Source organism: Hylobates moloch, unplaced genomic scaffold (assembly GCF_009828535.3).
Source record: "Hylobates moloch isolate HMO894 unplaced genomic scaffold, HMol_V3 SCAFFOLD_9, whole genome shotgun sequence".
In the NCBI taxonomy this organism is placed as follows: Eukaryota; Metazoa; Chordata; class Mammalia; order Primates; family Hylobatidae; genus Hylobates; species Hylobates moloch.
The window spans coordinates 74,501,628-74,515,613 of record NW_026652284.1 but is presented as its reverse complement, the minus strand read 5'-3'; the positions used below and the strand labels follow the sequence as shown (position 1 = coordinate 74,515,613).

Here is a 13,986-nt window from a genome sequence, read left to right as displayed (position 1 = left end):
TATATTGTTATTTTGTTAACTAGTATGTTACTAAACATTTTACCCAACAAAAATAATGAACATAAAGATCTGAAGGAAATCTAATGAATGTTTTCTCTTTAGGTACAATAGAAGAAAAGATCTATCAAAGGCAGATCAGTAAGCAAGGTCTTTGTGGGGCAGTTGTTGACCTCACCAAGACATCTGAACATATTCAGTTTTCAGTAGAAGAACTTAAAAATTTGTTCACATTACATGAAAGTTCAGATTGTGTTACTCATGACCTGCTTGACTGTGAGTGTGCAGGAGAGGAAGTTCATACAGGTTAGTTATATTTTAATTCTGTTACTATGTAGTAAAGGTAATTTATTTCTCGTTAGCAGTTGAAAATATTTAAAGAATAACTTTATAGTATTTACCATTTGCATATGTTAGTTTTTTTTTTCTCAGCTCATAGGGCAGCTGCCAGATAGAGATATTTGAGAAAATATTCAGTAGAATCTTATTCTCTCAATTTTAGCTTTTTATTTCTTAATCACTTGTGAAAAATTGAACTTATTTAGGAAAATCTTTCAAGTCCTGGTGTAATGGCTTTGGAGTTAGAGGTTTTTTTTTTTTTTCCCCCCAAGACAGGGTCTGGCTCTGTTGCTCTGTTGCCCAGGCTGGAGTGCAGTGGCACAATCATGGCTCACTGCAACCTCTGCTTCCTGGGTTCAAGCAGTCTTCCAGCTTCAGCCTCCCGAGTAGCTAGGACTACAGGTGTGCACCACCACGCCTGGCTAATTTTTGTATTTTTTGTAGAGATGAGATTTCTTCATGTTGCCCACACTGGTCTCGAACTCCTGGGCTCTAGCAATCTGCCCGCCTCAGCCTCTCAAAGTGCTGGGATTACAGGTGTGAGCCACCGCATCCATCCAGAAAAATGGTTTTAATCCCTATTTCTCTTTCACAAAAAAACTACAGTTGACAGAATAATCCTGTTTATGTTGTACAGAATTCATAATGGGGTCATATTTTCTGAGGCACTCAGAAGCATGGGTCACCATACTTCTCAGTACTTGATGTAACTGCTAGTGCTGCTTAAGTAAAGCTGAAAATTTACCCTCCAGAACAGACACCATTCAAAAAGGAACTACATCAGGTGTAGGACTTGAGCAATCAATGTCTAGTAGCTGAAAGTTACTTGATAAATTACGTTAAGATAGGTTGAAGAAGTTAGACTATATAAGACTGAGATGGAAGAATTTAGATTTTATATAAACATAAAATATATTTTATATAAGTGTTTCTCTTCTATGGAAATGTTTCTTTATATAAATGTTTCTCTTTAGATACAATAGAAGCTTATTAGTTTATTAGTTATTTGTCATATAAATTATATATGGTTATATTTATTAGTTATATGTCATATATAAATATATAACTAATAACTGAATATAATAATCATGCATAATATATAATTATAACAATATATAATATTTATGGTAGTTAAAATATGTATATATTTTTATTTTTTAGTGGGTAGAATTTAAACTTCATAGAAATGTTTTCAGATTTTCTCTTTCTTCATAGCCATTTTGGTAATTAAAAATATTAATTAACACTTTATCCTCCCTATTAAATTTTTTCCTGTTTTAATAATTTCTCTTCTCCTTTTTCCTTGTGTTTACTCTAATGTTCTTTTTCTAATATTTAAGTTTAATACTTAGCTTAATGATTTTTCAGTCTTCTTTTCAAAGAAGTGGATATTTAAGACTATACATTTTCCTCTAAGCTGCCCATAATTTTGATGTACAGTCTTTCATTATTCAGTTCTAAATATTTTGTTTTTTCATTATGATTTCTTCTTTGACTCATGAGTTATTTAAAAGTATGTTTTAAAATGTATTTTAGTTTTTGTTACTGAACTCTGGCTAATGCTTTGTAGTCAGAAATAGAACTACATGATATGGATTCTTTGGTAATTATAGAGACTTGGGGTATGGTCTAGTGTGTGGTCATTTTTTTGTAAATGTTTTATGCATGGAAATCATGTATATCCTCTTAATTGCCTCGTGTAGAATTCTGTCATATTAGCCAGATTTTGTTATGTAATCCATTTTTTCTTTTATAGATTTCAAAAATGACTAATTTTTTTGAATTGGTAATATATTTACATGACTCAATTATTTAAAAATATAAAATGTACATGGTGAAAACTCTTCCTCCTACTCTACCCTTATCTCCCTAATTTCTAGCCTTCTACATCAAAAGAAACCACCACTATTAGTTTTTTTGTGTATCCTTCCAGATATCTATGTATGCATATATAAGCCACTCTAGATATATATCCTTGCCCAGTTTTCCTCCCAATAAATTATAGCATATTATATTTCTGTACCTTTTTCACTCAGTAGCGTATCTTGAGATCTTTCCGTATTGTTACAGAGTTTCCTTATTCTTTTTCTTCCTCAGCTGTATAATCTTCCAGTGTATAGATATATCATAATTTATCCCCCACTATATTAGTCTGTTTTCACGCTGCTGATAAAGACATACCCGAGACTGGGCATTTACAAAAAAAAGAAGTTTAATTAGACTCACAGTTCCACATAGCTGGGGAGGCCTCACATTCATGGCAGAAGGCAAGGAGGAGCAAGTCACATCTTACATGGATGGTGGCAGGCAAAAAGAGAGTTTGTGCAGGGAAACTCCCATTTTTATTTTTTTTATTTTTATTTATTTTTTATTTTTTTATTATACTTCAGGGTTTTAGGGTACATGTGCACAATGTGCAGGTTTGTTACATATGTATCCATGTGCCATGTTGATTTCCTGCACCCATTAACTCGTCATTTAGCATTAGATGTATCTCCTAATGCTGTTCCGCCCCCCTCCCCCCACCCCACAACAGTCCCCGGAGTGTGATGTTCCCATTCCTGTGTCCATGAGTTCTCATTGTTCAATTCCCACCTATGAGTGAGAACATGTGGTGTTTGGTTTTTTGTCCTTGCGATAGTTTACTGAGAATGATGTTTTCCAGTTTCATCCATGTCCCTACAAAGGACACGAACTCATCATTTTTTATGGCTGCATAGTATTCCATGGTGTATATGTGCCACATTTTCTTAATCAAGTCTATCGTTGTTGGACATTTGGGTTGGTTCCAACTCTTTGCTATTGTGAATAGTGCCGCAATAAACATACGTGTGCATGTGTCTTTATAGCAGCATGATTTATAGTCCTTTGGGTATATACCCAGTAATGGGATGGCTGGGTCAAATGGTATTTCTAGTTCGAGATCCCTGAGGAATCGCCACACTGACTTCCACAATGGTTGAACTAGTTTACAGTCCCACCAACAGTGTAAAAGTGTTCCTATTTCTCCACATCCTCTCCAGCACCTGTTGTTTCCTGACTTTTTAATGATGGCCATTCTAACTGGTGTGAGATGGTATCTCACTGTGGTTTTGATTTGCATTTCTCTGATGGCCAGTGATGATGAGCATTTCTTCATGTGTTTTTTGGCTGCATAAATGTCTTCTTTTGAGAAGTGTCTGTTCATGTCCTCTGCCCACTTTTTGATGGGGTTGTTTGTTTTTTTCTTGTAAATTTGTTTGAGTTCATTGTAGATTCTGGATATTAGCCCTTTGTCAGATGAGTAGGTTGCAAAAATTTTCTCCCATTCTGTAGGTTGCCTGTTCACTCTGATGATAGTTTCTTTTGCTGTGCAGAAGCTCTTTAGTTTAATGAGATCCCATTTGTCGATTTTGGCTTTTGTTGCCATTGCTTTTGGTGTTTTAGACATGAAGTCCTTGCCCACGCCTATGTCCTGAATGGTATTGCCTAGGTTTTCTTGTAGGATTTTAATGGTTTTAGGTCTAACATATAAGTCTTTAATCCATCTTGAATTAATTTTTGTATAAGGTGTAAGGAAGGGATCCAGTTGCAGCTTTCTACATATGGCTAGCCAGTTTTCCCAGCACCATTTATTAAATAGGGAATCCTTTCCCCATTTCTTGTTTTTGTCAGGTTTGTCAAAGATCAGATAGTTGTAGCTATGCGGCGTCATTTCTGAGGGCTCTGTTCTGTTCCATTGATCTATGTCTCTGTTGTGGTACCAGTACCATGCTGTTTTGGTTACTGTAGCCTTGTAGTATAGTTTGAAGTCAGAGGTAGCGTGATGCCTCCAGCTTTGTTCTTTTGGCTTAGGATTGACTTGGTGATGCAGGCTCTTTTTTGGTTCCATATGAACTTTAAAGTAGTTTTTTCCAATTCTGTGAAGAAAGTCATTGGTAGCTTGATGGGGATGGCATTGAATCTATAAATTACTTTGGGCAGTATGGCCATTTTCACGATATTGATTCTTCCAACCCATGAGCATGGAATGTTCTTCCATTTGTTTGTATCCTCTTTGATTTCATTGAGCAGTGGTTTGTAGTTCTCCTTGAAGAGGTCCTTCACATCCCTTGTAAGTTGGATTCCTAGGTATTTTATTCTCTTTGAAGCAATTGTGAATGGGAGTTCACTCATGATTTGGCTCTCTGTTTGTCTGTTATTGGTGTACAAGAATGCTTGTGATTTTTGTACATTAATTTTGTATCCTGAGACTTTGCTGAAGTTGCTAATCAGCTTAAGGAGATTTTGGGCTGAGACAATGGGGTTTTCTAGATATACAATCATGTCATCTGCAAACAGGGACAATTTTAATTCCTCTTTTCCTAATTGAATACCCTTTATTTCCTTCTCCTGCCTGATTGCTCTGGCCAGAACTTCCAGCACTATGTTGAATAGCAGCGGTGAGAGAGGGCATCCCTGTCTTGTGCCAGTTTTCAGAGGGAATGCTTCCAGTTTTTGCCCATTCAGTATGATATTGGCTGTGGGTTTGTCGTAGATAGCTCTTATTATTTTGAGATACGTCCCATCAATACCTAATTTATTGAGAGTTTTTAGCATGAAGGGTTGTTGAATTTTGTCAAAGGCCTTTTCTGCATCTATTGAGATAATCATGTGGTTTTTGTCTTTGGTTCTGTTTATATGCTGTATTACATTTATTGATTTGCGTATGTTGAACCAGCCTTGCATCCCAGGGATGAAGCCCACTTGATCATGGTGGATAAGCTTTTTGATGTGCTGCTGGATTCGGTTTGCCAGTATTTTATTGAGGATTTTTGCATCAATGTTCATCAAGGATATTGGTCTGAAATTCTCTTTTTTGGTTATGTCTCTGCCAGGTTTTGGTATCAGGACGATGCTGGCTTCATAAAATGTGTTAGGGAGGATTCCCTCTTTTTCTATCGATCGGAATAGTTTCAGAAGGAATGGTACCAGTTCCTCCTTGTACCTCTGGTAGAATTCAGCTGTGAATCCATCAGGTCCTGGACTCTTTTTGGTTGGTAAGCTATTGATTATTGCCACAATTTCAGAACCTGTTATTGGTCTATTCAGAGATTCAACTTCTTCCTGGTTTAGTCTTAGGAGGGTGTATTTGTCGAGGAATTTATCCATTTCTTCTAGATTTTCTAGTTTATTTGCATAGAGGTGTTTGTAGTATTCTCTGGTGGTAGATTGTATTTCTGTGGGATCAGTGGTGATATCCCCTTTTTCGTTTTTTATTGCATCTATTTTATTCTTCTCTCTTTTCGTCTTTATTAGTCTTGCTAGCGGTCCATCAATTTTGTTGATCTTTTCAAAAAACCAGCTCCTGGATTCATTAATTTTTTGAAGGGTTTTTTGTGTCTCTATTTCCTTCAGTTCTGCTCTGATTTTAGTTATTTCTAGCCTTCTGCTAGCTTTTGAATGTCTTTGCTCTTGCTTTTCTAGTTCTTTTAATTGTGATGTTAGGGTGTCAATTTTGGATCTTTCCTGCTTTCTCTTGTGGGCATTTAGTGCTATGAATTTCCCTCTACACACTGCTTTGAATGTGTCCCAGAGATTCTGGTATGTTGTGTCTTTGTTCTCGTTGGTTTCAAAGAACATCTTTATTTCTGCCTTCATTTCATTATGTACCAAATAGTCATTCAGGAGCAGGTTGTTCAGTTTCCATGTAGTTGAGCGGTTTTGAGTGAGTTTCTTAATCCTGAGTTCTAGTTTGATTGCACTGTGGTCTGAGAGACAGTTTGTTATAATTTCTGTTCTTTTACATTTGCTGAGGAGAGCTTTACTTCCAACTATGTGGTCAATTTTGGAATAGGTGTGGTGTGGTGCTGAAAAAAATGTATATTCTGTTGACTTGGGGTGGAGAGTTCTGTAGATGTCTATTAGGTCCACTTTATGTAGAGCTGAGTTCAATTCCTGGATATCCTTGTTAACTTTCTGTCTCGTTGATCTGTCTAATGCTGACAGTGGGGTGTTAAAATCTCCCATTATTATTGTGTGGGAGTTTAAGTCCCTTTGTAGGTCACTGAGGACTTGCTTTATGAATCTGGGTGCTCCTGTGTTGGGTGCATATATATTTAGGATAGTTAGCTCTTCTTGTTGAATTGATCCCTTTACCATTATGTAATGGCCTTCTTTGTCTCTTATGATCTTTGTTGGTTTAAAGTCTATTTTATCAGAGACTAGGATTGCAACCCCTGCCTTCTTTTGTTTTCCAGTTGCTTGATAGATCTTCCTCCATCCCTTTATTTTGAGTCTATGTGTGTCTCTGCACGTGAGATGGGTTTCCTGAATACAGCACACTGATGGGTCCTGACTCCTTATCCAGTTTGCCAGTCTGTGTCTTTTGATTGGAGCATTTAGCCCATTTACATTTAACGTTAATATTGTTATGTGTGAATCTGATCCTGTCATTATGATGTTAGTTGGTTATTTTGCTCGTTAGTTGCTATAGTTTCTTCCTAGCCTCGATGGTCTTTACAATTTGGCATGTTTTTGCAGTGGCTGGTACCGGTTGTTCCTTTCCATGTTTAGTGCTTCCTTCAGGAGCTCTTTTAGGGCAGGCCTGGTGGTGACAAAATCACTCAGCGTTTGCTTGTCTGTAAAGTATTTTATTTCTCCTTCACTTATGAAGCTTAGTTTGGCGGGATAGCAAATTCTGGGTTGAAAATTCTTTTCTTTAAGAATGTTGAATATCGGCCCCCACTCTCTTCTGGCTTGTAGAGTTTCTGCTGAGAGATCAGCTGTTAGTCTGATGGGCTTCCCTTTGTGGGTAACCCGACCTTTCTCTCTGGCTGCCCTTAACATTTTTTCCTTCATTTCAACTTTGGTGAATCTGACAATTATGTGTCTTGGAGTTGCCCTTCTCGAGGAGTATCTTTGTGGCGTTCTCTGTATTTCCTGAATCTGAATGCTGGCCTGCCTTGCTAGATTGGGGAAGTTCTCCTGGATAATATCTTGCAGAGTGTTTTCCAACTTGGTTCCATTCTCCCCATCATTTTCAGGTACACCAATCAGACGTAGGTTTGGTCTTTTCACATAGTCCCAAATTTCTTGGAGGCTTTGTTCATTTCTTTTTATTCTTTTTTCTCTAGACTTCCCTTCTCTCTTCATTTCATTCATTTCATCTTCCATCAGTGATACCCTTTCTTCCAGTTGATTGCATCTGCTACTGAGGCTTCTGCAATCTTCGCGTAGTTCTCGAAACTTGGCTTTCAGCTCCATCAGCTCCTTTAAGCCCTTCTCTCCATTGGTTATTCTAGTTATCCATTCTTCTAATATTTTTTCAAAGTTTTTAACTTCTTTGCTATTGTTTTGAATTTCCTCTCGTAGCTCGGAGTAGTTTGATCGTCTGAAGCCTTCTTCTCTCAACTCACCAAAGTCATCCTCCATCCAGCTTTGTTCCGTTGCTGGTGAGGAACTGCGTTCCTTTGGAGGAGGAGAGGTGCTCTGTTTTTTAGAGTTTCCAGTTTTTTTGCTCTGTTTTTTCCCCATCTTTGTGGTTTTATCTACTTTTGGTCTTTGATGATGGTGATGTACAGATGGGTTTTTGGTGTGGATATCCTTTCTGTTTGTTAGTTTTCCTTCTACCAGACAGGACCCTCAGCTTCAGGTCTGTTGGAGTTTACTAGAGGTCCACTCCAGACCCTGTTTGGCTGGGTGTCAGCAGTGGTGGCTGCAGAACAGCGGATTTTCGTGAGACCACAAATTCAGCTGTCTGATAGTTCGTCTGAAAGTTTTGTCTCAGAGGAGTACCCGGTTGAATGAGGTGTCAGTCTGTCCCTACTGGGGGGGTGCCTCCCAGTTAGGCTGCTCAGGGGTGAGGGACCCACTTTAGGAGGCAGTCTGTCCGTTCTCAGATCTCCAGCTGCGTGCTGGGAGAACCACTACTCTCTTCAAAGCTGTCAGTCAGACAGGGACATTTAAGTCTGTGGAGGTTCTTGCTGAGTTTTTGTTTGTCTGTGCCCTGCCCCCAGAGGTGGAGCCTATAGAGGCAGGCAGGCCTCCTTGAGCAGTGGTGGGCTCCACCCAGTTCGAGCTTCCTGGCTGCTTTGTTTACCTAAGCAAGCCTGGGCAATGGCGGGCGCCCCTCCCCCAGCCTCGCTGCCACCTTGCAGCTTGATCTCAGACTGCTGTGCTAGCAATCAGCAAGACTCCATGGGCATAGGACCCTCCGAGCCAGGTGCGGGATACAATCTCCTAGTGTGCCGTTTTCCAGGCCCGTTGGAGAAGCGCAGTATTAGGATGGGACTTACCCGATATTCCAGGTGCCGTCTGTTTCCCCTTTCTTTGACTAGGAAAGGGATCTCCCTGACCCCTTGCGCTTCCGGAGTGAGGCAATGCCTCGCCCTGCTTCGGCTCACGCACAGTGCGCTTCACCGACTGTCCTGCACCCACTGTTAGGCACTCCCTAGTGAGATGAAACCGGTACCTCAAGCAGAAATGCAGAAATCACCCATCTTCTGTGTCGCTGGGGCTGGGAGCTGGAGACCGGAGCTGTTCCTATTCGGCCATCTTGGCTCCACCGCAACTCCCATTTTTAAAACCATCAGATCTTGTGAGACCCATTTATTACCACAAGAACAGCACAGGAAAGACCTGCCCCCATGATTCAGTCATCTCCCACCAGGTCTCTCCCACAACACCTGGGAATTATGGGAGCCACAAGATGAGATTTGGGTGGGGACACTGCCAAACCATATCATCCATAGATGTACAATTAGGTTATTTCCCATAAGTGTGTATTTTATTCATGTATCATTTTGAATATCTTCAAATATACCTATAAGGTAAATTTTTAGTATTGCTGAGTCAGAGAACATGTACATTTGTAATTTTGATAGATATTTCCAAAATGCCCTTTGTTGGATGTTGTGTCAATTTACACACTCCCAGAAATACACTAGGATGTCTATTTTCCCGTAGCCTTGCCAGTTTAGTGGATTATCTAAGGTTTGTATTTTTGCCAATCTGATAGTAAGAAAATAATATATCGGTATAGTTTTAATTTGCTATTCTCTTATTATGAATGAAGCTGAGCATTTTCCTAAGTTTAAAAACCATAGTTCTTTATGTGAACCATCTCTTCATATTGTTTGCCCATTTAAAACATTAACAACCTAATTTTTTGTTAGCTATATCTATTATTCAAATAAATATATTAAAATATGAAACTGTGACAGTGGATTAGAGAAAATTGTTATTTTGTCATTTTCTGCTTCATATATTTTATATCTTCCTTGTGAAATATTTTTTTCATTATGGTCTCTCTATTTTATTGTTACGTAGTGATTGCCTTATCCCTAATGCCTTTTGCTTTCATTTTGTCTTAACATATTACCCTAGTTTTCTTATCATTAGGGTTTGTCTGGTCTATCTTTTCCCATCTGTTTACCTTAAATCTCTCTGTGTTCTTATGTTTTAGGTATCTCTTGTCAATAGCGTAAAGCTGGATTTTATTTTTTGTCCAGTCTGATATTTTGTTTCAGTGAGAACATTTAGTTTGTTTGCATTTATAATTATTAAGGTATTTTTATTTATTTCTACTGTCTTTTCATTTTTTAACAAGGGCCTAATACTGGCTAACTCTTAGTTAGCCAGAGGCTTTTTGGTTAGTACTTTGTAGGTATTATTCTATTGTCTTCTAATTTTGGAAGCAATCTCTTTTTTTTTTTTTTTTTTTTTTTTTTTTTGAGACGGAATCTTGCTCTGTCACCCAGGCTGGTGTGCAGTGGCGCTATCTCGGCTCACTGCCAGCTGGGCCTCCTGGGTTAATGCCATTCTCCTGCCTCAGCCTCCCCAGTAGCTGGGACTACAGGCGCCTGCCACCACGTCTGCCTAATTTTTTGTATTTTTAGTAGAGACGGGGTTACACTGTGTTAGCCAGGATAGTCTTGATCTCCTGACCTCGTGATCTGCCCGCCTTGGCCTCCCAAAGTGCTGGGATTACAGGCGTGAGCCACCACACCTGGCCTTGTCATCTCTTTTCTTAAAACCTCAATGATTATGAACACTGACAAGAATTTGATGATATTAAGGAATGACTTGAGGCTTTTCTTTTAGGTGTGATAAAATTTCAAAGAAGTGTTTGTCTTTTAGAAATGTAGAATGAAATATTTATAAGTGAAATGATACATGCTATATATTTATTATATTTATTTGAAATTTCCCATAATTAAAAGGTTAAAAAAATAAAACCTCCAATAGCTTCCTATTGCTCTTAGGATAGATACTAAAATCTCTAAATTGGTAAATTAGTCAGGGCAGTCTAAATGCTGTAACAAGAATCTAAAAAAGCGCAATGGTCTAACACAATAGAAATATGTTTCTCATTTGTGTAACAGGTCATTGTGGGCATTTAGTGGACAGCCTTTCATAAGGTAATTTCATGATCCAGGGTTCTTTCACTTGGAGCTCTTCCATCCATTTGGACCTTAGAGTCCTCTGCTGGGATCCTCTGCTGGGATCCCCTGTATCTGCCAGCCAGCAATGAGAGAGAGATAAAGTAGAAAATTGTTCAGTTTGAAGGATGTTTATAGTTCAGACCTGGAAGTGACATAGCTGCATTCCATAGGCCAGACTCAGTGGCAATATCTAACTGTAAGGGAGGCTGGGAAAGGTGACTAAGTGCCCTGGAGGAAAGAGAAATGGATTTGGTGAATAACGGCTGGCCTCTGCCATTCATGTTTTGCGTAATCCAGCCCTTGAATACTTGCTTCACTGTGCATTACTTCTTTTGCATTATTCTTTGCTTTTACTCTATAGGCTTTAATTGCATAGGCTCCTATCAATTGCTTGACTATGCCAGTGTCCCTTCCTTTTCATAGCTTTTTAATGTGCTTATCGTGGAATGCTTTATCTTTTTTCCCCATCTAGTTCTTTTCTCCTCATCTTTCAGATCTTAATAGAACATTTCCTCAGGGTGCCCTTCACTTACCTTCCAGAGCAAGTCAGCCTCTCTTGTCATATGTAAGATAGTTCCCTGTATCTTTCCTTCATACCCTTACCTCTGTTTGTAATTCAGCTCCTCAGTCCCTTATCTTCAATTCTGAAATCTAGAAAGCTCAAAAGTTTTTTTTTTCTTCATAAATTTGTGACAAAATTATTTGTGGCAAAACCTTACCTAAATTGATGTGAGTTTATCAATAGTCTTTATTTAACCCATTTTGTAAGACTATTTATGACTTGCTACAGAATGTTCATGAGTTTCATTATGGAATGCTGACCCAGATTGTTCGAATTATATTCTGAATTTGTAAACATATCTGGCCCCACAGGTTTTAGGAGAGGGATTTTGAATTTGTAATACATTTTTCGGATGATTATTTATTTAACGTGTATCTCTCCCACTAGACTGTAAGGTCCTTGAAGTCAGAGACCATGCCTGTGTTTCTTCATCATTTTACCTTTACTGTTTAAATCAGTACATAGTAAATAATTTATAAATGTTTGTAAAAAGAATGAATTTGTCTTAACTTGAACCATGGTGATCAAATGTAATAAATAACAAACTAATTATCATAAAACAAAAAAGTATTGTATTTAGCAGGATATTGGCTTGCCTAAGGATTTTCTCATTGTTTTGCTTATTGCAGGTGATTCGTTGGAAAAATTCATTGTCTCTAGAGATTGTCAGCTTGGTCCACATCACCAGAAATCTAACTCCCTGAAACCTCTTTCTATGTCCCAGCTGAAGCAATGGAAACATTTTCCTGGAGATCATTTAAATCTTACAGATCCTTTTCTTGAAAGAATAACAGAAAATGTGTCATTCATTTTTCAGAATATAACCACTCAAGCTACTGGCACACAATGAAAGATTACTTCTGACATTCCGTTGCTCTTCTTTTGAAAATTAGTATGGTAATTAAATGTACTTTTTGAAAATTAATAGAATTATTTAAATTACAGTGTATGTTGCAAAATATATCACATTTGATACAATAGTCAAAATTGTTTGAGTGGTTTAATTTTTTGTAAATATTAAATGTTTAAATGAAAAATTAAAGATGTGCTTTTATCATTGTATAATTGTTAATAATTCCTTGATCAATACACTTTCATTAAGTATCTACTGAGAAATTTTTATAAGGAATATAAAAAAGTAAAATACTTAGTCTCTGTCTTTGGGAAAACTAATCTGATTAGAAATATTAGACAGATGTTTGAAACAACTGAAAAACTTGGTAAGTTTAAAATGTTAAGTTTAAAATGTAGCTCAAAGGAGAAAGAGAATGAGAGGTTAGGATTGCAAATGCTAAAGATGTTGGATGTAATAGTTGCTGCAGGGCAGTTTGAGTGGGAAAAGTCAGTAGGTTAGTGCAGGAGATGGAGGACTTGGGAACACTTTAGAGCACTAGTTCCTAGTTTGGGACCTCAGACTTATGCAGTCTATAAAGCCATGTCTACCAAATATTGTTTATGCACTGAATAAAGGTTCAGCTACCATCATTTAAGGGTTATCTGGAGTAATTTTTCACATTGAAAAGAGTGTTTTAGCTGTGCGCAGTGGCTCCAATTTGTAATCCTAGTTACTTAGTAGGTAGAGGCAGGATTGCTTGAGGCCAATAGTTTGAGACTATCCTGAGCAACATAGTGAGACCCTGTCTCTAAAAAACAAACTTAGCCACGTATGGTGGCACACGCCTGTAGTTCCAGCTACGTGGGAGGCTGAGGTAGAAGGATTGCTTGAGCCTAGGAGTTTGAGTTTGCAGTGAACTATGATTGAATATGATCCAATATCCATCCTGGGTGACAGAGCAAGACCCCATCTTAAAAAAAAAAAAAAAAAAAAAGGTTTTAATACACAAAGCAAGCTTTAGAAGACTGAAGCCTGCAAAGAGAAAGGAGTTACTAATTTAATCTCCAACTGGGGCTTTGGTAATCAGCTTTTGTTTCCATTTAGGAAAATTTCTTTTAGACAGAAAATACAGGCATACCCTGGAGATATTGCAGGTTTGGCTACAGACCACTGCAATAAAATGAATATCACAATAAAGTAAGTAACACATTTTTTTGGTTTCCCAGTGCATATGGAAGTTATGTTTATACTATACTGTAGTCTATTAAGTATGCAATAGCATCATGTCTGAAAAATGATGTACTTTCCTTAATTTAAAAATAATTTGCTAGAAAATGCTAATGGTCATCTGAGACTTTAGTGAGTTGATGCGATGGAGTCTTGCTCTGTCACCCAGGCTGGAGTGCAGTGGCACGATCTTGGCTCACTGCAACCTCTCCCTCTTGGGTTCAAGCAATTCTTCCTGCCTCAGCCTCCCGAGTAGCTGGGATTACAGGTGTCCACCACCATGCCCAGCTAATTTTTGTATTTTTAGTGGAGACAGGCTTTCGCCATGTTGGTTAGGCTGGTCTTGAACTCCTAACTTTAGGTGATCCACCTGCCTTGGCCTCCCAAAGTGCTGGGATTACAGGCATGAGTCACCGTGCCCGGCCTGATATCTTTTTGCTGGTAGAGGGTCTTATACTGATGTCAATGACTGCTGACTGATCAGGAACCTGGTGAAGGTTGCTGAGGGTTGGGGTGGCTGTGACAATTTCTGAAAACAAGACAGCAACGTTTGCCCCATCAATTGACTCTTCCTTTCACAAAAGCTTTCTCTGTAGTGTGCGATGCTATTTGATAGTATTTTT

General features: G+C 38.2%; 1 protein-coding gene across 3 annotated transcripts in view; it reads left to right on the top strand.

The window, feature by feature from the left end:
- RAD54B (RAD54 homolog B) overlaps positions 1-12,279 on the top strand; it is a 113,357-nt gene extending 101,078 nt beyond the window's left edge. For 2 of the 3 annotated variants that reach the window (XM_032760058.2, XM_058444031.1), the window contains exons 14-15: positions 103-303; positions 11,931-12,279. In XM_032760058.2, the coding sequence (XP_032615949.1) occupies positions 103-303; positions 11,931-12,151 (422 nt within the window). In that variant the 3' untranslated portion in view covers positions 12,152-12,279. Of the gene's footprint in view, positions 1-102; positions 304-5,192; positions 5,834-11,930 lie in introns of those variants that run through there. The other variant, XM_058444032.1, reaches the window with a different exon arrangement.
- Positions 12,280-13,986: the final 1,707 nt, after the last annotated feature.